Raw genomic sequence first — 25,928 nt, 5'->3', positions numbered from 1 at the left:
TTGCATGCCTGAGGCCCTGGGTTCGATTCCTTAGCACCACATAAGCAAAAAGAAAAAAGCCGGAAGTGGCGCTGTGGCTCAAGTGGTAGAGCGCTGGCCTTGAGCTGAAGAGCTGAGAGGCAGCGCCCAGGCCCAGAGTTCAGGCCCCACGACCGGACCAAAAACAAACAAACAAAAAGAATGTTGGTCCACTACGGGCCTGGTGACGTTCATCATGCTAGGATGGGAGTTGGCGCACATGCAGTGAGGCTAGATAAGAGATCCTTACCTGACTGAGTAAGAATGACAATGAACTGCAGCAGCTCAATGGAGTGGAGAGTCCAGTTGCCCTGCGAGGCAGTCAGCTGCTCCAGGAGGGTGCCCATGTGCTTGCGGTACAGGTCCTGGCTGCTGGGGACATTCTCTACCACAGCCAGGGTATCCAAGGTCTTCTGGGCCTGAAAGACACAAGCACAAGGTCAGAACCATTCCAGGTTTTCAGGCCGGGAACCCCAGAGGTTGTCACACCACAGGCATCAGTGGATTAAATGCAAACAGCCAGAAGGGGAACACTGCAAATGGAAACTGCCCAGGAGTGGACTAGAAGACTGGCCCACGGTGACTTCCGTCTGTGAGGCATCAGCACCACAGCAAACAATGAGAGACATAAATATCTCTGCTCCACAACTCTGCCCCTGCAGTTTTCCTGAGTTCTGAAAGATCAAGGAGACACACCACACGAAAGCAGGGGTACCCCAGCCATGCACAGAATTAAAGAATTAGCCAGGTTCTGGTGGCTCACTCCTGTAATCCTAGCTACACAGGAGGCTGAGATCTGAGAATTGTGGTTTGAAGCCAACCTGGGTAGCAAAGTCCATGAGACTCATCTCCAATTAACCACCAGAAAACCAGAAGTAGTGCTGTGGTTCAAAGTGGTAGAGCACTAGCCTTGAGCAGAAGAGCTCAGAGACAGCACCCAGGCCCTGAGTCCAAGCTTCATGACTGACAAAAAATAAAAAATAAAAATAAAAAATAACTAAACTAGGCTGGAGGTAGGCTGCTTGTGTAACACCTGAAAGATCCTGGGTTCCATGCCCAGAAACACAAACATAACATGCCAAATCAAACCCAAACCCAGAAGAATTACAACAAACTGTTTCCCCAAGGCTGTCCTCACCCACCTTTTCCTTCGTTTAGTGGTACTAAGCATTGAACATATCACTGCGCTTACTAGGTAGGTGCTCTGCCATTGAGCCATATCGTCAGCCCCTCATCCTCCTCTCAGCTCTTCAGTCCCATCTGCTCTGTGAGTAAACACCTCCCTGGACAGCTCCAGAGGGAACTCAGGGAACCAGGAGTGACAGACAAATACACAGGGGAGCTAGCCAGTCACCTCTCCACCTGCACCTCTCCAGGGGTTAATTAAGCAGCAGAGGAAATCCTCCAAGCCATGCCTCTGCTCCCTGTCTTCTGTCCTTGATGGAACTCAGCTTCCTTCCTGACCAGTGCAGTCCTCACCCACTAGTATTAATGGCCATTTCAGTGACGAGCAGTCTGCGAAGGAATGAGCCCTTTGCAAAAACGGTTTTCCAAGACAGAAACCAGAGTTTTAAGGATGTCCTGAGAGAGATGCAGCAGCCTCTTCCAGGCCAGGCTTCCTCAGAAGGAACCCCACAGGGCACTAAATCCCAGAGGACCAAGTCCCTGTGTTGCCCAAGAACAGGAGGGGAGGCTCCACCCTCCTGAATCAGTGAAGCCCATGTAGCCTGATGTTAAAGAGATTTGTGTGTATTCGTGTGTGTGCCAGTCACGGGGTTTGAACTCAGGCCCTGGATGCTGTCCTTTAGCCTTTTCCCTCAAGGCTGTGACTATTCCACTTAAGCTACAACTTCTTCCTGGCTTTTGCTGATTAATTGGAGATAAGAGTCTCATTGACATTTCTGCCTGGACTGGCTTTGAACGTTGATCCTCAAATCTCAGGCTCCTGAGTAGCTAGGAGTATAGGTGTGAGCCACTGGTGCCAGGGAGAGGCTGAGAGATTTTAAAGGAAAAATACAGAGCCAATGGGACAGAAATAACTGGGTGAAGCTGGGCCTCAATGAATGAAGGACAGCCTGTGGCAGAGCATACCAGGTGGGCTTGGAAAAACCCCAGGGGTCAGGCTCAAGGGTCATGAAGATCTGTTATCTCTGCTTCTTTGCGACAGGTACCAAGATTAAGCAGTCCTCACTTCTAGACACCAAGACACATCTGCAGGTGGTGGACGACTCTCTAAGGCCCCTCCTGACTGACTCATCTCAAGTGTCCTAAATTCTTTCATTAGTGCTAGCCAGCATGCCCCAGGCCTGAAATCCAAGTGCAGAGGAGATTTATAGCAGATATTTCCTGCTGAAAGAGAAAGGCAGGAAGCTCTCCATCTCCTTACCTTGTCACCAAGGCCTGTGGCACCTGACACAGCCATGATTGTCACCAGCACCTCCAGGAGCTGCAGGCTGGCGGCACTGCAATCCTCCTGACACACAGACACCAGAGCCTGAACACAGAGCAGCAGGTTCTCCAGGTAAAGGTCCTAGAAAAGACAGCGCAGGCACAGTCAGCAGTGATCACCCCAGCACCTTTTATGTGTGGCCCACATGTACAGCGACATGTGGAGGAGCCATGACACTGTGTCAGGCAGGCCTGACTTGAGTATGTCCACCATGAAAACTGAACACCAACTGGGAGGTAAGGGCTCACATGCAACTGGGGAATCCTTGACAGAGTATTCAAAAGTTCTGCTTACAGAGCTCCTATCTGCTATGTACACTGGAGTATTCTTCCCAAGTGACATGACAGTGGACCTTAAATTCACCTTAAGATACTTGAGCTCTCCCTTTGCCCCTCAAATTAAAAGAAAATAAAAGTGACACCGTAAGATCAAGCTTAAAAGTAAATTTCTACAGTTCAAAGAATACAGTGAGGAGGCAGCTCGGTGGGAGAGGCAACTGGCCCAGCACATGGCAGGGCCTGGATTCTGCCCTAGCACTACAGATGAAACAAAGCAAAACTAAACAAAAAACAACCCTCCCCCCACCCCACACATCACATCACATCAGCTTGTTGGCTAATGTGAGCGCTGAAGGGCTGGCCAAACACCTTCCCTCTTGGCTTCAGCAGGGAGTTAGCAGGACCCCTGTGAAGCAGCCATGTGCTGTCAAGGACCCAGGAATTCCTAAAGCTTATGTCTAATACTTATTATTTTGTTTTTGGTGAAATTGGGGTTTAAACTCAGGGCCTTGTCCTTGCTACGCAGGTGCTCTACTGGTGAACTATATCACCAGCTCTATTTTGTTGTTGTTGTTTTGGTTTTTTGTCAGTTGTAGGGCTTAAACTCAAGAGCATGGGCACTGTGCTGAGTTCTTTTGCTCAAGGCTAGCACTCTACCACTCTCAGCTACAGGTTCACTTCCAGTTTTTGAGTGGTTTATTAGAGATAAGAGTCTCATGGGGACTTGTCTGCCCAGGCTGGTTTTGAACCTCAATCCTCATATCTCAGCCCTTCAGAATAGCTAGGATGGCGGGGCCACCAGTCCAGCTACAGCCTTATTATTATTTTTTTTTGTCAGTCATGGGGCTTGAACTCTGGGCCTGAGCACTATCCCTCAGCTCTTCAGCTCAAGGCTAGTGCTCTACCACTTGAGCTACAGCACCATTTCTGGTTTTCTGGTGGTTTATTGGAGAGAAGAGTTTCACGGACTTTCCTGCCTGGGCTGGCTTTGAACTGTGATCCTCAGATCTCAGCCTCCTGAGTAGCTAGGATTACAGGCGTGAGCCACTGGCGCTCGGCTGCAGCCCTATTTTGTACTGGTTATTTTTGAGTTAGCATCTCATTTTCCCAGGTGTACACCTGTGTTCACACCTGTCTACTCTACACTTCCTGCTATAGCTGGGACAACAGATGTGTACCACTGTACCCAGCTCCTTCTGTTGAGATAGGATTCTCATGGACTTTTAGAACTGTCCAGGTTGGCCTTGAACTCAGATACTTTTGGGCTTGATCTCCCACATAGCTACGATAACTGGCACATGCCACCACATTCAACTATTGGTTAAGGTTTTCCTGTGTGTGCCTAGGCTGGCTTTGAAGAGAAATCCTCTCCCTCTCAGCCTCCTGATGACAGGCCTAAGCCACCAGAGTTTGGCATGCTTCTTACAATGCCCTTCAACCTGACTACTTCATGTAGGTTTTATAAAGTACAGAAGGAATCAGGGTAGTGGACTGCGGTAATTTACAACTGTAATTTATAAATAAAAAAGAGCCCAGACTGAAGGGACATGCTGTAACTCTTTAATAATGGGGGCCTAGTTCAAACGAGTTCTGTTAACTATATGGCCAGACGGAAGGTTCTCAACTTCTGAACCAGGTCTAAAGTTCAGGATTCAACACACCAGTGACATAAATCATGTGACTCAAACAAAGGCCCTACTGCATCAGAGTTGTTTGCTTTGGATTCCAGACCCCTCCCCGCCAGCTGCAGGGGCTGCCGGGCTGAGGGAGTGGCTGTGCACAGGGTGACCCCCACCCAGCATTGGCAGGTGCATTTATTCCAGTCTTTACTCTCCTCCCACTTCCTCCCCCCCCCCCCCCCCCCCCCCGCCCAGTCTTTTCTGGCCAGAATCCACTGACTTAAGGACATGGTCTTGGCTGACATTAGAATGACCTAGGATATAAATCTAAGGAGCCATCATCTCAGTAAAAAGGATATTCTTTCTTTTCCTTCCCTCCTTCCCCCCTCCCTCCCTTCTTCCATCTCTCTTTCTCTCTTTCCTTTCTTTCTTGTGGCACTAGAGTTGGAACTCAAGGTCTATGGCTTGCTAGGCAGACATTCGGCCATTAAGCCATAACTCCAACCATTTTTTCTTTAGTTATTATTATTACTATTATTATTATTTTGGGGGGGGTTCAGTCATGGAGCTTGAACTCTGGGCCTTGGTGCTGTCCCTCAGCTCTTCAGCTCAAGGCTAGCGCTCTACCACTTGAGTCACAGCACCACTTCCGGCTTTTTTCTTTTTGCTTATGTGGTGCTGAGGAATCGAACCCAGGGCCTCAGGCATGCAAGGCAAGCACTCTACCACTGAGCCACCTTCCCAGCCCCTATTACTATTATTTTTATGCTGGTACTAGAGCTTGAGCTCAGGGTCTAGCATTTTACTTTAGTTCCTCCACCCCCTCGTTTTACTTTTAGCTTTTTGTTGGCTAATTGGAGATAAAAATGTCTCAGACCTGACTGCTTGAACTGGCTTCAAACTGGGATCCTCAGATCTCAGCCTCCTGAATAGCTAGGAATTATAGGTTTGAGCCAACAGTGCCTGTCATTTTAGTTGCTCTTTGCCCAGGCTGGCCAGGGCTGTGATCCTCCTACCCATACTTCTTAAGTGGTTGAGAGAACAGCTGTGACCACCACACCTGGATTACTTACTGAGATGAATCTCACTAACATTTTGCCCAGGTTGGCCTCCAACCAGAAGCCTGACCTCTGCCATACCTGAGGAAAGCGCAGGACTCTGGTATCTATGGAAGCCTCCGCTAACCAGAGCTGTCCAGTGACCCAACACAGAGCAAGAAGAGATGGTAGTGTGATGGCCAGCAGAAAGTCTAATTCACTTGAACAAAAACTCTCCGGACTTTACTATTTCAGTAAAGGCCAATGCCAACCCTGAATATTTCAGCTTTTCTTCAGACAAGAATGAATAAGCTGTTGTGTCCTCACATTCCAGGTACCTGTCACTACATACATCCCCCAACTGAGGATCAAGTTCTCTCCAGCTAAGCTCCAGGTGCAGCGCCTGGCCCCCCGAACACCTGGGGAAGCCCCCTTCTTACTAAGCAGCCCTGACAACCACAGGGCAGTGTCAGACACATGCACAGAACACGTCTGCACCGACTCTGGCTTAAATCCAGGATTTTAAAAAAATGTTAAGCTCACTCTAGAAGGACATTTTGAACCTGTTCTTAGAGCTACTGAGCACCAGACCCAGGAAACACAGGTATTTCTTAAGTGACAGGATACAAAGTGTGCCCCCTCCCTGTCACACAGAGAGTGCTGGGCTCTCGAAACAGCCATGATTGACAGGATAGTGTCATGCTTGTCCTTGCTTGCCAAACATTCAAGTCTGTCAAGGTAGGAATAACAAAGCCTGTCGGCCCAAGGTTTTTAAGGTGACTGGTTCCATGGCCTGAGGCTAGAGGCCCAGGAAGAGGAAGGCAAGCAGGGGAGGGTTATGCACCCTCAGGCTCTGTCTGAATGATCCAGAAGGAACCAAAAACAGACTGATCTCTCAGTAATTGATTATAAAATGATGTTTCCTCTGATTTTAAGTTTGTAAACTATATATTTAAACACCTGTACATACACACCTGCAAGTTGTACCCTTTTAGAAGTAGAATGTTCTGGCCTACAAGTCTATTCACAGAATCAAAATAATTATCATCAGAACTACTCAAGATCAAAAATACAGAGCTTTTCCAGAACAGGTAGCTTGTTAGAAAATGGGTTCTAGAGGCTGGAAATGTGGCCTAGTGGTAGAGTGCTTGTCTAGCATGTGTGAAACCCTGAGTTTGACTCCTCAGTACCAAATACACAGAAAAAGCCAGCAGTGGTGCTGTGGCTCTAGTGGTAGAGTGCTAGCCTTGAGCAAATAAAGCTCAGGAACAGTGCCCCAGCCCTGAGTTCAAGCCCTAGAATTGGCAAAAAGAAAAAAGAAAAGAAAATTGGTTCTAGGGCAGGGTGTGCAAGTGGATGTCTCTAATCCCAGCTACTTGGAGGCAGAGATCAGAAATACTGAGGTACGAGCCGGGCACCGGTGGCTCACACCTGTAATCCTAGCTACTCAGGAGGCTGAGATCTGAGAATTGAGGTTCAAAGACAGCCAGGGCAACCAAACTTCATGAGACTCCTATCTCCAGTAAACCACTAGAAAACCGGAAGTGGCGCTGTAGCTCAATTGGTAGAGCGCTAGCCTTGAGCTGAAGAGCTGAGGGATAGCGCACAAGCCCAGAGTTCAAGCCCCACGACTGACCAAAAACAAACAAACAAAAAAAGAAATACTGAGGTTCAAGGCCAGCATGGGCAAACGGTCTGCGAGACCTCATTTCAATCAATAAAATGAAAGGTGCTGGGTGCCTGTTATCCTGGCTTCTTGAGTAAATAAGAGGATTGCAATCTAGACAGGCCCAATCCAAAAAATAAGGAAAGCCAAAAAGGGCTAAGGGATGTTGCTCAAGTGGATGAGCACCTGCCTAGCAAGTAGAAGGCCCTGAGTTCAAACTCCAATACCACCAAAGGGAAAACAAATACAAAGGTCCTGGGAAGAGCAAGGATTTGGCTGTAAATACAATCATCAACTCTATGCCTCTCACTTTGAGGCAGAGGAAGGTGGGACAGAGATCCCGGAGCAGCCACCCTTCCTCTTTCCAGCCAGGCTTGGCACCAGAGCAGCTGCTGATAAATGTCAGAAGCCGTGTAGCTGCTGAGCTCATGGGGACTGGTGCAGGATGCTGGCCATGGAGGCAGAGTCATTTCCCCAGGGTGCATGTCTGCTGTGTAAGTACACAGAGGTAAGCCTAACACACCCACAAAACAGCCATTGGAAACTATGATGTGATTAAGGCTAGATTTGCTGCTCAATTTAAAACTAAGCCAGGCTGGCAAGTTGGTGGGCAGGTTGTTGTTTTAAGCATGGAATTCAGAGGCTAAGAGCCATCTATCTACACAGAAGCAGCTCGGGTCCACAATTGAGACTGTCTATATAAAGCACAGATGGGCAGATTTGTCCTTTGCCTCTCAGGTGGATGCAAGGCCCTCAGAGCCCTGCTATGGACCCAGGACTCCCATAGTGTATGATACCCACAGGAGCATGGTCCAGCTGGACCCCCCTCAGCAATCAACAGGGACACGGCTCTTGCGTACTACTAACCAGACAGCCACTGGGCACACAGGGATACTGAACACTAGACTTGTGGCCAGTCTTTTAGTCATTTAAATGGCCATCCAAGGCCAGTGGCTGCAGTAGTGGCAGGCAGACAGAGGCTCAAAAGCCAGAAGATGCCAGGACCATTCCTGGGTATTGCTAATGAGACCCATGGGCTGGGGCAGACATGCTGCTCTGTCACCGTATTGTTGGCAGTTACACCACAGAGTTGCTGGAAGGGACAGATGCTTTGCCTGTCTCAGACCCCAGGATGCCCTCTACCTGCCACTGTGGCCCAGTTGGCAGTACCAGCTTACGTTTTCAGACCCCTGGCAGATGTGTGCCTGGGCTAGTTCCGAGGCGATGATGTTGACATGTGGCCGGAGGGCATCTCGTGGGCATCCTCGAATGACTGAAGCCAGGACTAGGAGGCCAGAGGGGGAGGGCACCTTCTTCAGCATGGCTAAGATCAGCTTCAGAAACACTTCAGGGCTGACGAATGTCCCCACCAACTCTGCAGACCTTGTACACTGAGAAACATGGGAGAGTAAGAGGGCCAGGAACCACCTGACAGGTCCAAACCCCCCACCCCCCTGCTTTTCCAGTTTCCCAGGCTTCATGGAAGAAGACTGAGATACATGTCCAGCTTGGGGGGAGGGGGAAGGTTATGTCCCCATGACTTTCTTGCTTCACACTCTCCATGTGACAGACACCTGAGACCTAGATTTCTTATTGATATGTGGTTAGACTCAGCTCCTCCATGCACAACTCCTAACTCCTACCCAGCCCTGAGGATGAGGCAGAGATAGCAGTAGGGCTGACCTGGACATTGTAAGTGATGAAGACAGCCTACCCCAGAGGGCACTACTGCCTGATTCCATTCACGACTCTCCCCCCTCAGAGAGTGGATCACAGAAAAGGGAAGCAGGTGAGTGCTGTGGGGGAACGCCCTGGAGCCAAGACGGGCTGACCCGAGTGGGTGGTACCTGGCTCACAGGGCACTGCTGGCTCACCTTTTTTTTTTTTTTTTGATGGTCATAGGGCTTGAACTCTGGGCCTGTGCGCTGTTCCTGAGCTCTTCAGCTCAAGGCTAGTGCTCTACCACTTGAGCCACAGTGACCACACTTCTGGTTTTCTGGTGGTTAATTGGAGATGAGAGTCTCAAGGACGTTCTTGCCCAGGCTGGCTCTGAACCACAAAACTCAGATCTCAGCCTCCTGAATAGCTAGGATTACTGGCATGAGCCACTGGCACCCAGCTTACCTTATTTTTCCCATAATGATGCTGAAACCTAAAGTCATCACTTTTTCTGTGGGAAATATACTAATTCAGAACATTTACAAGAAAATATCTAGGGACTGGAAGGTGGCTCAGTAGTAGAGTGCTTGCCTTGCATGCATGATACCCTGGGTTTGATTCCTCAGCACCACATAAGCAGAAAAAAAAAGCCAGAAGTAGTGCTGTGGCTCAAGTGGTAGAGCGCTAGCCTTGAGCTGAAGAGCTGACCAACAGCGCCCATGCCCAGAGTTCAGGCCCCACGACCGACCAAAAAAAAAAAAAATTAAGAAAAGAAAAAAGAAAATATCTAAAAATCAAAGCCAGGCCTGTACAAACTGGGCACTGGTAGTGCATACCTGTAATCCTAGATACTCAGGAGACTGAGATCTGAGGATCTAGGTTCAAAGCCAGCTCAGGCAGACACATCTAAGAAAGATTCTCGTCTCCAATTTACCACCCAAAAGCTGAGCAGTGCTCAAGTGGTAACCTTGAGCAAAAACCAAGCAAGAGTTTCAAAGCTCTGCTATCAATTTCTAGCACCAGGGCTTGCACACGTACGCACACGCAGGCCCACACACATACACACACACACACAGATCTAGACAACTTCCAACAGGCAGCTAAACCTCAAGTGAAAAGTATCTGCTCTTTTCCCAAGTGTGGACTATGTCCTGGAGTGGGGTGGACCTGGTGGTGCTGTGGCTGGGAGGGCATGGTTTAACATGGGGCTCCCTGCTCCTATCCACTTGCCTGTGGGGTGCTGCGTGGCCACTTTGGTCATGCCCATGCTGGGGAAGCTGGGCTCCCAGGGACACATGGAAGACTCTCCCTGCATATACTGCAATTTTGTAGTCACTAGGAGCTGAGGACAATAGTGCCCACATTCTCACTACAGTGGTTATGACTCAACCCTTCCCACCTGGAAGGCTGAGCTCCTGCACCTGTCCCCTGACCAGGGATGGGGCACTCACGCTGCTGACCACAGCCTTCTCCTCATCAGCACAGGCCCGTTGCAGGGTTCTAAGGACAATCTCCAAATGCTGGGTGATGTGGTCTTCCGCATGCAACAGCAGCACGGGCAGGAGTTGTGCAGCCTTCACCCTGGTCCCTACCACCCAGTCGGTGATATCATGACAGATGGCAGGGAGGACCTTAGAGAGGTTCCTGAAGACCAGCTCCCGACAGCCCAGCCCAGGGCGGCTCTCTAGGAGGGAAGAGAGACCCACAAACTTAGTCTCAGGTGCTTGTTGTTTAAGGTATAATGAAAGTACCCAGGGCTTGAAAAATCACAATGTCAACCAGGTTTGGTGGCTCATGCCTATAATTCTAGCTATTCAGGAAGGTGAGATGGGGCTGGGAGGGAGGATAGTAGTTTAAGGCAAGACCCTACCTAAAAAATAACAAAAGCAAAAAGGGTCAAGGTGTGGCTCAAGTGGTAGAGCAGCTATCTGGTAGGGACAAGTACTGGCAAAAAGAAGGAAAGCCAGTTGTAATCCCAGGTATTAAGGAGGCTGAGGTTTGATGATCACAATTTTTAAATCAGCCTTGGCAAAAAAAAAATAATTAGTCCATAGGACTCTAAACCTTCAATTAACCAGCAAATGCCAGAGGCATAGCTGCAGTGGTAGAGCAGCAGCCATGAGCAAGAAAACTCCACGGGCCAAGTTTAAACCCAATACCACCAAAACAGTCCTGCTGGAATGGGTCAGCAGCAAGACCCACTTATTTGGCTCTCAAGGTGGCTGCACCTCACATCCCATCCAGCAGAGGGCAATCCCGCCCTGCCCAGCTCATCCAAATAGGCCAATGCAACAAGCTTCTCCCCTGGTTTCCTTTCCTTTCCCTGATATTAACACTACACTGAATATCTTTTCTGGGCTCATTTGCTGTTCACATTACCTTACTCAGGGACATGTCTTTCAAATATATTTTCCCCATTAAAAAAATAGATTCTTGCTGGGCACCCCTGTAATTCTAGCTACTCAGGAGGCTGAGATCTGAGGATTGCGGTTCAAAGGCAGCCCTGGCAAGAAAGTCCATGAGACTCTATTGTCAATTAACCACCAGCTCAAGTGGTAGAGCGCTAGCCTTGAGCTGAAGAGCTCAGGGATAATGCTCAGGGCCAGAGTTCAAGCCGCATGATGGCCAAAAACAAAAAACAAAAAAAAAAAAACAAACCCAACCACAGATTCTTATTATTGAGTTCTAAGAGATCTTTGTGAACTCTAGATACAGGTTCTAACATAAATAACTTTGTTATCTTCTCAGTCTTTGACCTTTCTTTTCATTCTCTTACCATGTCTTGGTAAGAATAGAGATTTTTTTAAATTTTGGTGGAGCTCCATTTAGTCTTCTCTGTGCAGTGGTCTTCTGATGATGCAAGAAGGCCTTGCGCAGGCAAGGTCATGGCTCAGCTTATACATCTCGGGTGCACATACAAGTAAGGTGTGGATCACAAATATGATACCCCAACAGATGCTGAAATCCTGCCCTTTCCCCATGAAACCTTCCTTGCCCTCTGACTGGAACGATGTGTGTGTGTGGGGGGGGGTGAACCTCAAGGACAGGCAGAATTCAGGCAGCATTCAATTTGCTCACTTCCAAGGTTTGGCTGTCATAGGGCCTTTGCATTTCCAGCTCTACTTTAGAACCATTTTGTAAATTTCTACCAAAAAAGATTTTGAGGCCTATTTAAAAATTTCAAAATAAGTCCAAGTGATTCAAATTCTGATCTCTGTATGTGTGTCTATGTGTCCCTGGTGTTTTGAATTCAGGGTCTCTTGCTTACTAGGTAGGAGCTCTACCATTGGAGCTATGCCCCATCCCTTTTTTGCTTTAGTTATTTTACAGATAGGATCTCTCAGGTTTTTACCTGGGGCTGGCCTCAGACTGCAATCCTCCTACTTATGGCCTTCTGCATAACTGAGATAATAGGTGGTCACCACCATGCCCCAGCCTTTTCTGTTAAAAAGGGTCTTGCTAACTTTTGAGCTGGCCTTGAACCATGATCTTTCCAATCATTTCTGCCTATCAGATTATAGGTATGTACAATCTGCTGGCTTAACTAGCTTGTCACAATTTTAAATAAAAATACTCCTGATATACCTATCACACATGTTCGTGAAATGAGGAACAGAAGAGCCTACAGAGGCGTTTTCTTAAGAAATACTGAACTAGCTGGGTGCTAGTGGCTCATGTCTGTAATCCTGGCTACTCAGAAGACTGATATCTGAGGAACAAAATTTGAAGCCAGTCCAGACAATAAAGTCTCTCTCTCTCTCTCTTTTTTTTTTTTTTTTTTGGTCATGGGGCTTGAATTCTGGGCCTGGGCACTGTCCCTGAGCTCTTCAGCTCAAGGAGAATGCTCTACCACTTGAGCTATAGAGCCACCTCTGGTTTTCTAGTAGTTAATTGGAGATAAGAGTCTCAAGAACTTTCCTGCACGGGCTAGCTTTGAGCCTAGATCCTCACATCTCAGCCTCCTGAGTAGCTAGGATTATAGGGTGAGCCACCAGTGCTCAGCCAGTCTGTGAGATTTTTATCTCTAATTAACTGACCAAAAGTCAGAAGTAACGCTGTGGCTCAAGTGCTAGAGTGCTAACCTTGAGTGAAATGGTAGGGGAGAGTATCCAGGCCTCGTTCAACCCCTAACTTTGGAAACAAAACAAACAAAAACCCCAAACTGACTATGTATTTGGCCCCAATGCTTATTTTAACAATCCTGTAGAACAGGTGTCAGCACTATGGCTCAGAAGAAAAATCTGTCCCACTGTCCATTTATAAATAAAGTTTTATTAGTACACAGCCAATGTCCATCTACTTACTACCGTCTAAGCTGCTTTCATGCTGCAAGGGAGGACCCTCCTGGGACTACAAAGCGGAAACACTCTCCAGCGCCTGCCAGCTCCCTCTTTACTCTTGGACTGAGCTTTCTGACACAGCAGCTGCCAGCGCATTTTAGACACGATAAACAATCCGGAGCTCAGTCATGCTGACTGCATCTAAGTGCTGACAGGCTTGTGGCCAGGGGCTGTGGCACAGGGCAGCGCAGATATGGGTGCTTTGTGCAGATGGCTGCCCGGCCAGAGCTGACCCTGAGGGCCAAAAGGAGCCCACACTGCAGTTTATCTCCAGGAGACAGGGATCAGGACTAATCGACCCAGTTGTTTCCAACTTTTTTTTTTTTTTTTGGGGTCCGGTCATGGGGCCTGAACTCTGGGCCTGGGCGCTGTCCCTCAGCTCTTCAGCTCAAGGCTAGTGTTCTACCACTTGAGCCACAGCGCCACTTCCGGCTTTTTTCTTTTTGCTTATGTGGTGCTGAGGAATCGAACCCTGGGCCTCAGGCATGCAAGGCAAGCGCTCTACCACTGAGCCACCTTCCCAGCCCCGTAGTTTCCAACTTTTAAGAAATAATTATCTCTACAATGGTATCTCATTACATCAATCTTTTTTTTTTTTTTTTTTGTAGTGGGGCTGAACTCTGGGCCTGGGCGTTGTCCCTCAGCTCTCCTGCTCAAGGCAAGCGCTCTACCACTTGAGCCACAGACCCACTTCCAGTTTTCTAGTAGTTTATTGAAGAGTCTTGTGGACTTTCCTGCCTGGGCTGGCTTTGAACTGTGATCCTCAGATCTCAGCCTTCTGAGTAGCTAGAATTACAGGAAGCCACTGGCACCTGGCCACATAATTCTTTTTATACATCTCTGATCGCTTAGTTTGGATAAATGCTAAAATTGGAATCACCTGGTTCATGGGCTATGGATATTACCATCCTTGAGGGTGGTGCTGAGTATTACCAACTTAGTCTACAAACAAAATATGAGGTGAGCAGTTGTGGGGAGGGCTTTATATTTGGGGTGACATACACCTGAAATCCCAACACTCCAAATGCTGAGATAGTTCCAGAAGAGCCTGGGCTGAACAGCAAGACACTTGTCCCATAGAAAACAAACACACACATCAACAAAAACAGCCATAACACCAGACGCTGATGGCTCACACCTGGAATCTTAGCTACTCAGGAGTCTGAGATTTAAGGATGGCAGTGCAAAGTTAGCAAGTTTGTCAGACTTACTTCCAATTGTGGCTCATGTGGTAGAGCACTAACTAGCCTTGAGTGAAAAAGCTCAGGGACAGTTGAATCCAGGACCCAAGTTCAAGACCCAGGACCAGCACAAAAGAAGGGCAACCCCAGACAGAACAAGTGACACCTACTCCTAGAATTTCTGGGTCAAAGAGCAGATTCCATTTTCTGTCTATACTCTGCTACTTGAAGCAAAGGATGTGCTACACTCCAAACTTAATCCAATGCTTGGCTTCTAAGGGTGAATTTCAACAACGAACACCAGAAAGTTCCAAAGTGGTAATTTCCAAAATTACTAGTTTGACAATTAAACCTAAGCGGTCTCCTCCATGTTTCCAAGTGGTTTCCAGGTGAAGCTATACACAAAGGAGACAGAACAAAAGACTAAGTAAGGTCATGGAGAACCAGGACCTGGAAAGGGTATGGCTCTGCAAAGGACGCTCTAGACTACCCTCCACAGCCTCATCTCAGGCTCCACACTGCAGTCCTCGGGCCATCTGCCTCCTTGTGCACCTTCCAGCAAAAGTGGGCCTCACTGCCCCTGCACCCTTGAGGAGACCTGGCTCCTGGTGAGACATCACAGAAATCAGGGCAACAGGGCAGATGGGGTTCAGTTCCCTTCTGATAGGGAGACCTCCATACAGACTGTGAGCATAAGCAGATTGGGACTGGACCCCAGTCACAGTGGGGTTCCCCAGTCTGTGTTCCTGGTGCCCTTTTGTGGCTAGATGCACTTATCTTCAGCTAGGAGAGTGGTGCACACAGCTATGCAGCTACCATAGCCCCATTGAGAACCCCCTCCAATGCCTACATGGTGCCCTGGGGGCCAATAACTTCCTTCCAGTGCCTATGGATTTTTCTAGAAACATCTACAGAGCAGGCTTCCTGCACGAGTCCTCACAAGGTGTTGGGGCACACACTGGTCTCCTTCCTTGTGTGGTCTGTGCACCCTTAAACCACTGGCATATACACAATGCCCACATTCAGACGCCACTGTGGGGTCTTAGCAAAATGTCTTGGGTTTCAACTGCTGGGGAAGAGGGCCTGGAGGTATGGCAGGCACCATGCTAAGAAACTGCCGCTGTTCTGCAAAGCAGCCCACCATTTGCCCCCGACCAGTAGTATGTGAGGGCTTCAGATCCTTCACATCCAAATTCCTTCCCAGATTTGATTATTTGTGTTTTGATTTATGAGCTTGCTGGAGGCCACAGCTCTGTCAGGCTGCAAGTCTGCACAGGTAAACAGTACAGTCTGAAGAAATCATTAACCCAAGTCCAGAGTCCAGATCTGCCAGGTCAGGGTCCCGGGAAGTTCGGCCACCATCTATTCATCTTCTCTTTGAAAACATAATTGCAGTACTTCAGCCAGCAAAAAGCTTGAACAGACTACTTAAATGACTGGCGCCCCACCCCCGACTGACCAGGGCATGTGGGTCCAGCTTCCAGCAGAACACAAACGGACAACTAGAATTAAAAGACTTATTTATTAACCTTAAAAAGAGATGCAAATATTTGCAAAGCTACTTTATCTTCATAGTTGGAACATAATTGAAGGTAATTATCTAACTCTGCCAAAAGCCACCAGTAGAGGTGAGGAGTGTAAATATTCTACGGTTAGACAGGAGGGAATGCAGACAGCAGGACAGACAACAGGACACACATGGGAGAAAAGGAGGTGAGGGTGGGAGAGTTTAGGCTCAAAGTTTGTAGTTTCTGGGCTGAGGGCCAAGGTGAGGGCTCTGGGCTCAGTCTTAGGTGGGTCCCTACAAAGTGGGAGCTTTCCCCCATCTGCTGGTGGCTTGCTCTAGACTCTAAAGCCCTTGTTGGCCAGCAGGATGGCATCATAAGACCCAAGGGCAATTGGTGAGGGCTCAGCTCACAACAACTACCATAACCTCCAAATGCACAGCCCAGCAAGCAGCTGTGGGATGCATGTGCAGCCTCTGCTCTGGCTCAGTGACCACCCTCATTCTTCCTTCCCAGTATAGTATGGACATAACTCTTCCCAGGAGGTGAAATTGGATACTTAAAAAAAAAAAAGACCAAGACCAAAGCCTGGTATGCAGTTCAGATGGGTACAGCCACACAGAGTGACCACAAGACATGCTCATGGTGTGTTGCAGGGCTCCAAACACACTCGCAGTCCCTGGTGCAACCAAGAGCCTGGAGACCTGCCAAGATCTACCCTGCATATCAGGAGGACGCCAGAGCAAAGTTTTGAGGCATCTGGGTTGGGAGCACATGGGACATCATTTTCTTGCACAATTATACGAAGTGTAACTTAACTGCAGACAGCCAGACAGGCCATGGAACTTTCTAGCTTGTTTATCCACAACCAGTGGCAAGCCTGAGCACCATGTACTAAAAACCATTGCAAACACTCAGGAAGGACATTGGGTGTGGGAAAGGTGCTAGCTGGCTGCCAAAGCAGAGAACACAGAGATGACTGCAGGCTGCTCTTCCAAGAAACATTGGAGACATCTCATGTGGAGTGTGGCATGGCAAGGACTGTGACCCCTGGATCACTTTACCTTCAGGCCACTCGTCTCCAGGGCTGTGTGGGACCTGCCGTCCTGCAAGCAAACCCATGAATAGTCATTTCTCCTCTGTACAATGCAACCAGTCCAGCCTTTCACAGAGAGCTGAAGTGCAAGTGTGCAGAGCAGACAGGACACAGCCACACAGAGAGAGGCACTGCATGCCAATCACTATCATGGTGAGACAGGTCAGAGGGAATCCTACTTACTTCTATAACAGGATTCTTTTTTGGTAAATAGGCCTGGCAGCCATTTGCCAGGCAGAAGACACCTCTCCTCTGGCATGTAGGCCTGGTGAGGAAACATGAAACAGGATGATGTCGCAAAGGAAGAAAGAGTCCAGAAGCCAGTGTGCCACATGACCCTTCAGGCAGCACAATGAGCAGACGAGCGAAGCATGAACCTGTGATCCCATGGAGGGGGCACTCTGTCCAAGGAATAATGACAATAAATGATGTCCTTCCTGTCATCCCATCCCTTACATTGTTTTAAAGGGGGGGTGTTGTAACAGAGAATTGACATTGTGACGCCTTCACGCTAAGGGCAGGCTGTAGTGGGGGGGGGGACGGGGGTCTATTTCTACTCCTTTTATTTCAGGTGGCACTAGGGGTTGAACCAGAGCCCCATGCTCTAAGGTCTTTCTTATTTCCTTGGGCAGGGGAAGCCTGAGCTGGAGAACCATATCTAGGCCCCACCCTCTGTGTGTGGTGGGCATGGTGAGCATGGGACCAGGTATATGACTCAGTGTCATGCTCTCAGGCTAGGAACCCACCATAATTTGAGGGTCTGCAGACTATGCACTGGTTGCAGCTGGGGGGATGCCCAGGAGACAGGCCTGCCTTCTGGAAGAGGTGATCAACACAGGGTAGGCTCAGTGGGGAAGGAGGTGGGTGACAAGAGGGTGGCAGCAAGGAAAGGCTTTCTGTGAGGGCCACACAGAAGTGGAGACCTGAGAAGAAGGGGCAGGCTCCAGGCCTAAGGTGGGAATGGGGCGCTCTAAGGCAGGTGCCCAGAGAAGATGCACAGAACACTGATGTGACTAAGATGTCTTCAAAACTCCACAGTAAGAAAACAACCTCAACCCAACATAGGAGCTACAAACACCTCACCATCACTTAACCAAAGAAGACTAAGCAAGCATGAAAGACCACTTGTTACATGTCATTGAGGAACCACAAATTAAAGTGTCTGTGCAGTGACACCATTGCACCCCAGCACCTCCAAGATACCAAGAACAGGGCAACTGAGACCCTCTGCTGAGGGCAGACATGAAAGAGTGCAGCTAGTTTGATAAACAGTGTGGCCAGCTTAGAAAGTGACATGTACAATTCTACAACATCTACCAAGAGGACAAGACACTCCCACACCTGCTCTACCTCCAACCACCTAGAACCAGCAACAGTCCAGCATCTCTGGCTGGTGTTGGCTACCAGTGGCCGACCCTCTGGAGCGGCAGTGTGTGCAAGCTACCAGGGCGTGGCTTCTCCCAAACACCAAAAAAGCTGAGAAGAGGTGGCTGCCAAGGAACCCAGATGTCAGGGACGGCATGACCTCCCAACCTGCCTCCATCTTAGTTTCTGAGGTGGTGCTGGCTGAAGCTCATAGGCACAGAGCACACTTTATAGAGATGTAAAGTACATCATTACTGAAAGGCAGCTGTGACATGGCCACCTGGGGAAGACAGCCCAGGGCCCAGGGCTGCCGGCAGCAAGACGAAGATGGAGTCAGAACAAAAGATGGATGTGGCCTGACACTTGAGATACTACAAAAGTCACTCTGAGAAATTGCATTTAAAATTCTCTTCTACACACTTAAGTAACTTTAGAGGAAAAATACCAAAAATTTAATGAAATCTAGTGGCTATGTTACTAATTACTGTAATTAAATTCTAAATTTATTCTGCTCTAGTTCAAACAAAAATTCTGAGAATAACTACACTGTAAGCCCCAGAATGTTGAAGAAACCAGACTTCAGTGACTACGAGTCAGAAATATTCTGTGGCCTCAGCCTCACTCCAAAACAGAGAACCTGAAGCCTCTGTTGCAGGAGGGGGTGGGGACCCTTGCCAGAGGCAGGTGCATAGGGCAGGTGTGTGAATGAGTGCACAGGGGCCATGTATGTGCACATACATGCATGCTGTGTAAGCACATGTATGTGCACAATGTCTGTGAGTGCAAGAGCCTCCCTCTGTTCTGATTCAGTCACCATAGCTCTGCAGCAGATCTGCTGAGGTGACCTAGTGTCTACCAGCAAGGACAGGAACTCCCTCCCCACAAAGCCAGCTTATTCCAGTCAGCACTGCTGGACTCCTGTGGACCGAGAAACCGCTCAGTAAGTAAATGGCTGGCCTTACAACTGTGAAGAACCACCACTGATCGATGCCCAGAGCCCAGCTGAGATCCACAGTGAAGGCAGGCGGTGCTAACAGAGGGGGGTGAGAAAAGCTTCAGCATCCTACTGCATTTTTGGTACTTTCAAAATAGACACATATGCTTCCTTTTACATCTTAGTTCTACATTTAAAAAGGACAGTGTGTTCTCAAACTAAATCAGTATCTGCTGCCAACACAGGTTTGTACCTATTCCAAAACAGGATTTCCTTTTGTACTAGTTTCACAGTGTGGGCAAAGCTGCCTGAGCAGAAAGACGCTGGTCAGAGGGAAGGGCAGTGTGGACCTCAAAGGGCCAGCACCTTCATGGCCCCACCGGCCCTGCCTGCTTTTTGTTACAGTCATTACTTCCTGTCTCTGAAGTATGAAATGCTGTAGTTACCAGACATGCTACATGAGAGCAAGTGAAAGCCAGAGGGGGGCCAGGCCATGGTGGCAGAGAAGTGGGCCTTCCTCAGGGACACAGTGTGGATCCAGCCCAGCAGGCTAGTAATGCCGGCCCATACATGACTCAGGCCAGGCCCAGGCAGATGGGATACTGGCTATGGGAAGTTCAGGGACTTCATTTTGTCTAGAACCTACATGCTCAGGGTTCAGCTACTTTTTGCTGAAAGGACAAAATTCTCATCCCTCCATGTCTGAACCTTTCGCCAACACTTCCTAGAAGCCAGCTTAACATATCCCTATACTTGCTCTAAGGATGCTTCTGGAAGCTTCCCAGGGCCCCAGAAGATTCTAGGGACAGAGGTCTATACCTGCCCAGGAAGCACACGACACTAGGAAGAAGGGAAATGTAGCCCAGTGGGAGAAGGTGCCTTCTCTCTGGGACCTCAAACTGGGTTCCTGCTGTCTTCAGACACAGGAGCTGTCCTGACCTGGTCAGGCACTCAGAGCCAGAGGCTTCCTCAGGATCAGGAGCTCCTTCCCCAGTAAGTACAAACTTTCCTCCCAGTCCTTCCCTCCGCCATGCAGCACTCACCTTGTGGGGGGTAGTGGGTTGGGGGTGGTGAGGCAAAGTCCAGCTTATCCTTCAGGTCTTCCTCATTCTCCTTCTGCCACTGCAGCCCGACCTTCTCCCACAGGGTGGCAGCCGACTGCCTTTAGCAACAGCAGGAAAAGGCCAGCAATGAAGCTGGTGCATTGTGTGGAGCCCCTCCCCCAACACCATGCCCTGTGGGTGCAGGCCTCAGGATGGCACCTGCTGAGCTAGGGGATAAGGGGTATGGGGGGGGGAATCAGGGCCTGGTGTTTAAGTCCCCACCCCCACGTTCTGACCACGAACTGACCACACAATTGTCTAACCAGGGGCCCAAGAATATAAGAAATGCAAACTGTCTTAGAAACCAGAGCCCATCTGTGTGCCCTAGTCTCAGCTTCTACAAGACATCCTGAAGCTGAAACAGAACTGCTGTAAGTAGTGGCCTTGGTCACCCACCTACCTGGCTCCCAGTGAAGCACAGAGCAAAGGTGTGCCTTGTGTGTCCCCAGGAGAAGACACCACCTACCGGACTTCGGGCATCTCATCACTAAAGCTGCTCAGCAGCAGTGGGATGAGCTTGTGAAAGAAGGAGTAGCGGTCCCGCAGACTTAGGAGCCAGCCCCCTACCACAGATGTCACTGCCTGCCGGACCTGAGGCAAAGAAAAGAAACTCAGTAAATGGCCAGAGAAGGGATGGTAGCCCCAAAACAAATGAATCCTCAGGGATCCTAGGCCATCAAGCCCAAGGTCCCAGGGCACTGCAGCCCCCACACCCATCCTCCATACTCTGCCTAGTCTCTATGGACCCAAGGTGCTTGGGCCATGTGGCCCGTGTGCCATCTACCTTGTCAACATCTCCAAGCCAGGCTGGGCCCTGTCCAACCCTGGGCATTTGAGATGCTGCAGTGACAATCAATGGCATAGCCACTGGTCACCAAGCCCCAAGGGGAAGCCACAGGGCCCACAGTGCTACAGCTGGCCGAGGGAAGAGCTTGTATACAGGCCTCACCCAACAAGGGAAAAGCCCACACCCACACCTAGGTGCCTGACTCACACCTTGGGAACACATCCTGGAGAGGAAAGCATGGTGAGACCTGGAAGAAGCCAGCACAGAAAGGGGCTCAGACAATGTCATCCCAGCCTAACCCCGGGGAGTAAGTTCTACAATGAGGAAGTCTACTCAGACGAGGCAGGGGCCACCCTGTACAGTGCCCTTGCTGGAGTGTGTGTGTGTGTGTGTGTGTGTGTGCGGGGGCTCTTCTTCCATTAGTAACACTTGGTCATCAGCAGCATCCACTCAGTATCTCCCCTCTCTCCTCCCCACCCTCTCTTACGCCAGTACTGGAGCTTGAACACAGTACCTGATTGTTCTCCCTTGGTTTTTTTGCTCATGGCTGGCATTCTACCACTTGAGCCACACTCCATTTCCAGCTTTTTCCTGGTTAACTGGAGGTAAGAGTTCCACAGCCTTTTCTATGGGGAATGATTTCAAACCTTGATCTCATATCCAGCCTTCTAAGTAGTTTAGGATTATAGGAGTGAGCCACCAGTGTGCCCAGTCTCCATTCAACATTCATTCACATGCATTCAGGGTAGAACTGCTCTGCTGCCACTCCCACTCTCCTTGCCCCCAGCTCCAACAGGACACAGAAACCAATAACTCCCCAACCCCACTCTGCTAGCCTGGGGCCCCGGCCAGTGCCGACCTCCCTGAAACTTAAACCATCTACAAAATAAGAAAGAGGGCAGGTCACTGAGCTCCTGAGAAGAACAAATGTGTTAGGGAGAAGGGAGTACTAAGCCTAATACTAGTAACACAGCCAGAGCCTAGTAGTGCTTTATCCCTTTTGCTCCTACCCACATACTAGAACCCAGGGCAGGCAGCCACAGGCACAGGGCCACGGAACCTCCTATGAGTCTTCAACTATTTAAAAAGTATTGTTATAACTTATCACGGGTTAACAGGAAGGCGTTATTAATGATAACATGCAAAGATTTGAAAGAGTAGGTAACCCCTCATACTAAATGGTCAGGGTAACAGCCACCAGACTGGGAGCCACACCAACCTCACCCTTGGTGGACATGGGGCTGAGGGTTGCACCATCTGAGCTAACTCTTATTGCTGATAATGTAAAGCAAGCTATGGACACACAGCCTGACTTCCAGACAGCTACTGACAAAGGTACTCTAGATACAATTACAGTAACTACAGCTAGCTAGCTACACCCAGCTACACTGTTTACAGTCACACCATTCACATAGCTCACATGCACAGTTATGGCATATTGTGAGCAATGGTTTAGCTCTGACAGAGGAAACTCCCTTTCCTACTGGAAGGGGGTTCTCAGCTTTGCTTCCAGGACTTCACTCTGCAGCCCAAGTCTTCTTTACTGGAGGTGCTGACCCAGCACCTCTGCCCCCCATGCCACTGTTGGAGGATCTACACAGATGGCCCGAGACTAAAAGGGTGCACCAAGGCCCCTGGAACATAGCTTCACTGAAGCCCAGCCCTTGGGTGAAATGGAGCTTCCTTCCCAGAGGGTACAGCCTGCTCTGCCTGTGGACCTACATAGGCCTCCTCCCTCCAGCTGTCCTGCCTGCCTGCCTCAGGACAGAAGCTAAGAGCCAGTTCTCAGCCTCTAGGTCCCTTGAGTTGCCTGTGCACATGTCAATGGTACACAAACTGTACTGTGAGTTACACACTGAATGCTACATCATGTAAATTCTGAGGAAAAGTGAGGGGGAAAGGCCAATGTTACACATGATAAGCTGTGTGGCAATGAGCATGCCATTTATCATTAGGCAAAGGAAGCCATGCACTAAGATGACTGTAATCTTAGCAGGACTATGGTATGGAGGGGCTGGCAGAAACGTGAAAGGGCACAGCCTTTATGGAAGACCTTGTGGCAGTTCCTGACCACACTGACTAGGGATCTATGGTGTGACTGAGCAATTGCTCTCCTAGGCTTTACCCCAAAGAATAGAAAGACACAGACACGTGGTACATGGCTTTACTCACACAGAATTAAAACAGCCCAAAAGTGGAAACAAGTGGCCATCTACAAATGAACACAATGTGGTGAATGCTCACAGCAAAATACTACTCAGCCATGAAAAGGAACAAAGCATTGACACACACCACAATGTGGGTAAATATGGAAAACACACAAATGACACAAAACAGATGCCAAACACTACATGTTATAAGATCTTGAGTCATGAGAAAGATGTAGGTAAGTTGTTAGGGTAGAGGTTCCTGGTGTGAGGTAAGCTCTCATTTATAAGGTGGCCAAGTTTACAGCCAGCTAGTAGGAGCTTCAGGGCATAAACAACATCTGACCAGTGTTTTGATGTGGTAAAAATACACACTTCTTAATCCCATAGCCAGCATGGATTTAAGAACAGTGTAAAGTGAATGAAGCTGGTAACCTGCACAGACACCTAAACCTGGTATACAGCACAGACAAGTGCCAACTTTGGGTGTCTCATTGGGAACTGATCAATCATCAAAAAGAGCAAGAAGCCAGGTGCTGATCTATCTGTAATCCTAGCTACTCAGGAGACTGAGATCTGAGGATCGCAGTTTAAAACCAGCATGGGCAGTAAAGTCTGTGAAACTCTTATCTCCAATTAGTTACCTAAAAACTGGAAGTGAAGCTGTGGCTCAAAGTAGTAGAGTGCTAATCTAGAGCAAAAAAGCTCAGGGAGGGCTGGGAATGTGGCTTTGTAGTAGAGTGCTTGCCTAGCACGCATGAAGCCCTGGGTTCCATTCCTCAGTACCATATAAGCAGAAAAAGGCAGAAGTGGTGCTGTGGCTCAACTGGTAGAATGCTAGTCTTGAGCAAAAGAAGCTCAGGGGCAGTGCCCAGGCCATGAGTTCAAGCCCTAAACCAGACCTCTACCCCCTTCCCCCCAAAAAATCACTTTGGATGGACAATAGTTAGAGGAATAATCCTGCTCTATATTCCCTGGGAAGATGCTAAAGTTAAAACAACTTATTTTGAAGGGTGCTGGAATCATGCCTGTAATCCTAGTTACTCAGGAAGCTAAAATCTGAGAATCGTGGCTCAAAGCCAGCCCAGGCAGTAAAATCTATGAAACTCTTATCTCCAATTAACCAGTAAAATGCTGGACTGAAGACTGGCTCAAGTGATAGAATGAAAAAGTCAAGTGAGAGCACAAGGCCTTGAGTTCAAGTGCCAGTACCACCCCCTCACAGAGCCAATCCAATTTCCCCTAGTTTCTCAAGATAGGAGACAGGAACACCCTTATACTTGGTGAAAGGGAATGTGGTACACATGACACCTTTGAGAAGAGAAAAGAACTAGACAATCAGCAGGTTGCTGCTGCAAATGGGACCTACTGTCTGGCAGGGAAAGCCTGTTACCTGAGTGACGTCATCAAAGAGCCGCTGAGCAAAGTGGGAAAGAATATCATCCACAGACTTCCCGTTGCCAAACTGGATCACGGTCCCTGTGGCTTCAATGACAGCCACCCGGACCTTCCAGTGCTGGTGGGAGATGGTCTGCATCAGGGGGCCAATCAGAGATTCCGACTGCATGTGGAAGTGGTCTGCAGGATTGGAAGGCCACTGGTTACCAGGGCATCCTCTGTGAGCCTCACCCCAGCCCAGCTCTGCAGCCACCACCACAGGGCCATCTTCTTCTGGCCATTCAACATAAACAAAAACCCCCAACTGGGCACTGTAACTCTCACTACTCATGAGGCTGAGATCTTAAGACTGCAGTTTGAAGCCAGTCACAGCAGAAAAGCCTGTGAGATTCTTATCTCCAATTAACCAGCAAAGTGGAGGGCTAGCTCAAGTGGCAGAGAGCCAACCTTGAGTGGAAAAAGCCAAGCAAGAGCATAAAGCCCAGTTCAAGTCCCAGAACTGGCCCAAAACAAAAAACCCACAATGATGATCAGGAAGCCCTTGCTGTCTCTTTCCTCAGCCTTTCCCTCCAGGACTCTGGTTGACTTCCAGGTTTTTCAAGGCTGGCTCTCTTTTGGCCATAGATTTTTCAACTTAAATGTTTCTTCTTTACAAAGCGTTCTTTCCACACTAACCAGTGTCCTGCAACTCTGCAATCCTAGCCTGAGACAGAAGGGATCGTCCTCATCAGATGGGCCTGTTGAAAAGATGGGAGTTTGGACTAAAAGGGAAGAGAAAGGCAGCCTCCTTCCACTTAAGGATGACAGTGGCCCAAGCCAAAGACACATATGTGTACTGGAATAGAGGAATAGGGCCAAAGTGGAGGTTCTGAGCAGTGTCTCCAAGCCAGTTCCATAATCTTTTCCATAAAAGTCACCGAATCACCCCCATTAAAAAGAATTTCTGCACTTTCTGGGGATCAGGGCAGGAGCTACAGGTGAGAGTTCCGGAGAGGAACTTGGCACCGGTGAACATGTGCAGGGAGATTTCATCTAGCCTGGGTTGGAGTTTGCCAGGAGAGGTCGCCAAAGGAGATTGCACAGTCACCAGAAAGGACTGAACCGTAGCAGGCTCGTCAGATTAAGAATAGGACGGACAGGAGTGGAGAGCTCACCACCAAAGTGGGCCTGGGACCTTGGGGGGGTGGGGGGAGGCATGGACCATAGGGGCTTACCCGGCGTGGCGCGCGCCAGGGCGGCCGCACACTCGCAGCTCTCCCGGCGGACGGCAGCGAAAGGGTCCAGCAGCGTGCTGCGCAGCGCGCGCACCGCGTCGTCCAGGTGTGGCGCGAGCGCCGCGCCGCCCA

General features: G+C 49.1%; 1 protein-coding gene across 1 annotated transcript in view; it reads right to left on the bottom strand.

Annotated features, from left to right (window-relative positions):
* The window catches only part of Dnaaf5 (dynein, axonemal, assembly factor 5), a 36,326-nt gene that overhangs the window by 9,939 nt on the left and 459 nt on the right, over positions 1 to 25,928 (bottom strand). Inside the window, exons 2-9 of the mRNA XM_013023372.1 lie at positions 25,797 to 25,927; positions 24,578 to 24,762; positions 20,717 to 20,841; positions 20,191 to 20,309; positions 10,178 to 10,410; positions 8,246 to 8,458; positions 2,405 to 2,548; positions 269 to 437 (exon numbers count right to left, since the gene is read on the bottom strand). Of these exons, the coding sequence (XP_012878826.1) occupies positions 269 to 437; positions 2,405 to 2,548; positions 8,246 to 8,458; positions 10,178 to 10,410; positions 20,191 to 20,309; positions 20,717 to 20,841; positions 24,578 to 24,762; positions 25,797 to 25,927 (1,319 nt within the window). The remainder of the gene's footprint in view (positions 1 to 268; positions 438 to 2,404; positions 2,549 to 8,245; positions 8,459 to 10,177; positions 10,411 to 20,190; positions 20,310 to 20,716; positions 20,842 to 24,577; positions 24,763 to 25,796; position 25,928) is intronic.

This window comes from Dipodomys ordii, unplaced genomic scaffold (assembly GCF_000151885.1).
Source record: "Dipodomys ordii isolate 6190 unplaced genomic scaffold, Dord_2.0 Scaffold68, whole genome shotgun sequence".
Lineage (NCBI taxonomy): Eukaryota > Metazoa > Chordata > Mammalia > Rodentia > Heteromyidae > Dipodomys > Dipodomys ordii.
Note: the sequence above shows the minus strand (reverse complement) of the source record. Positions and strands in the feature narration are given on the sequence as shown.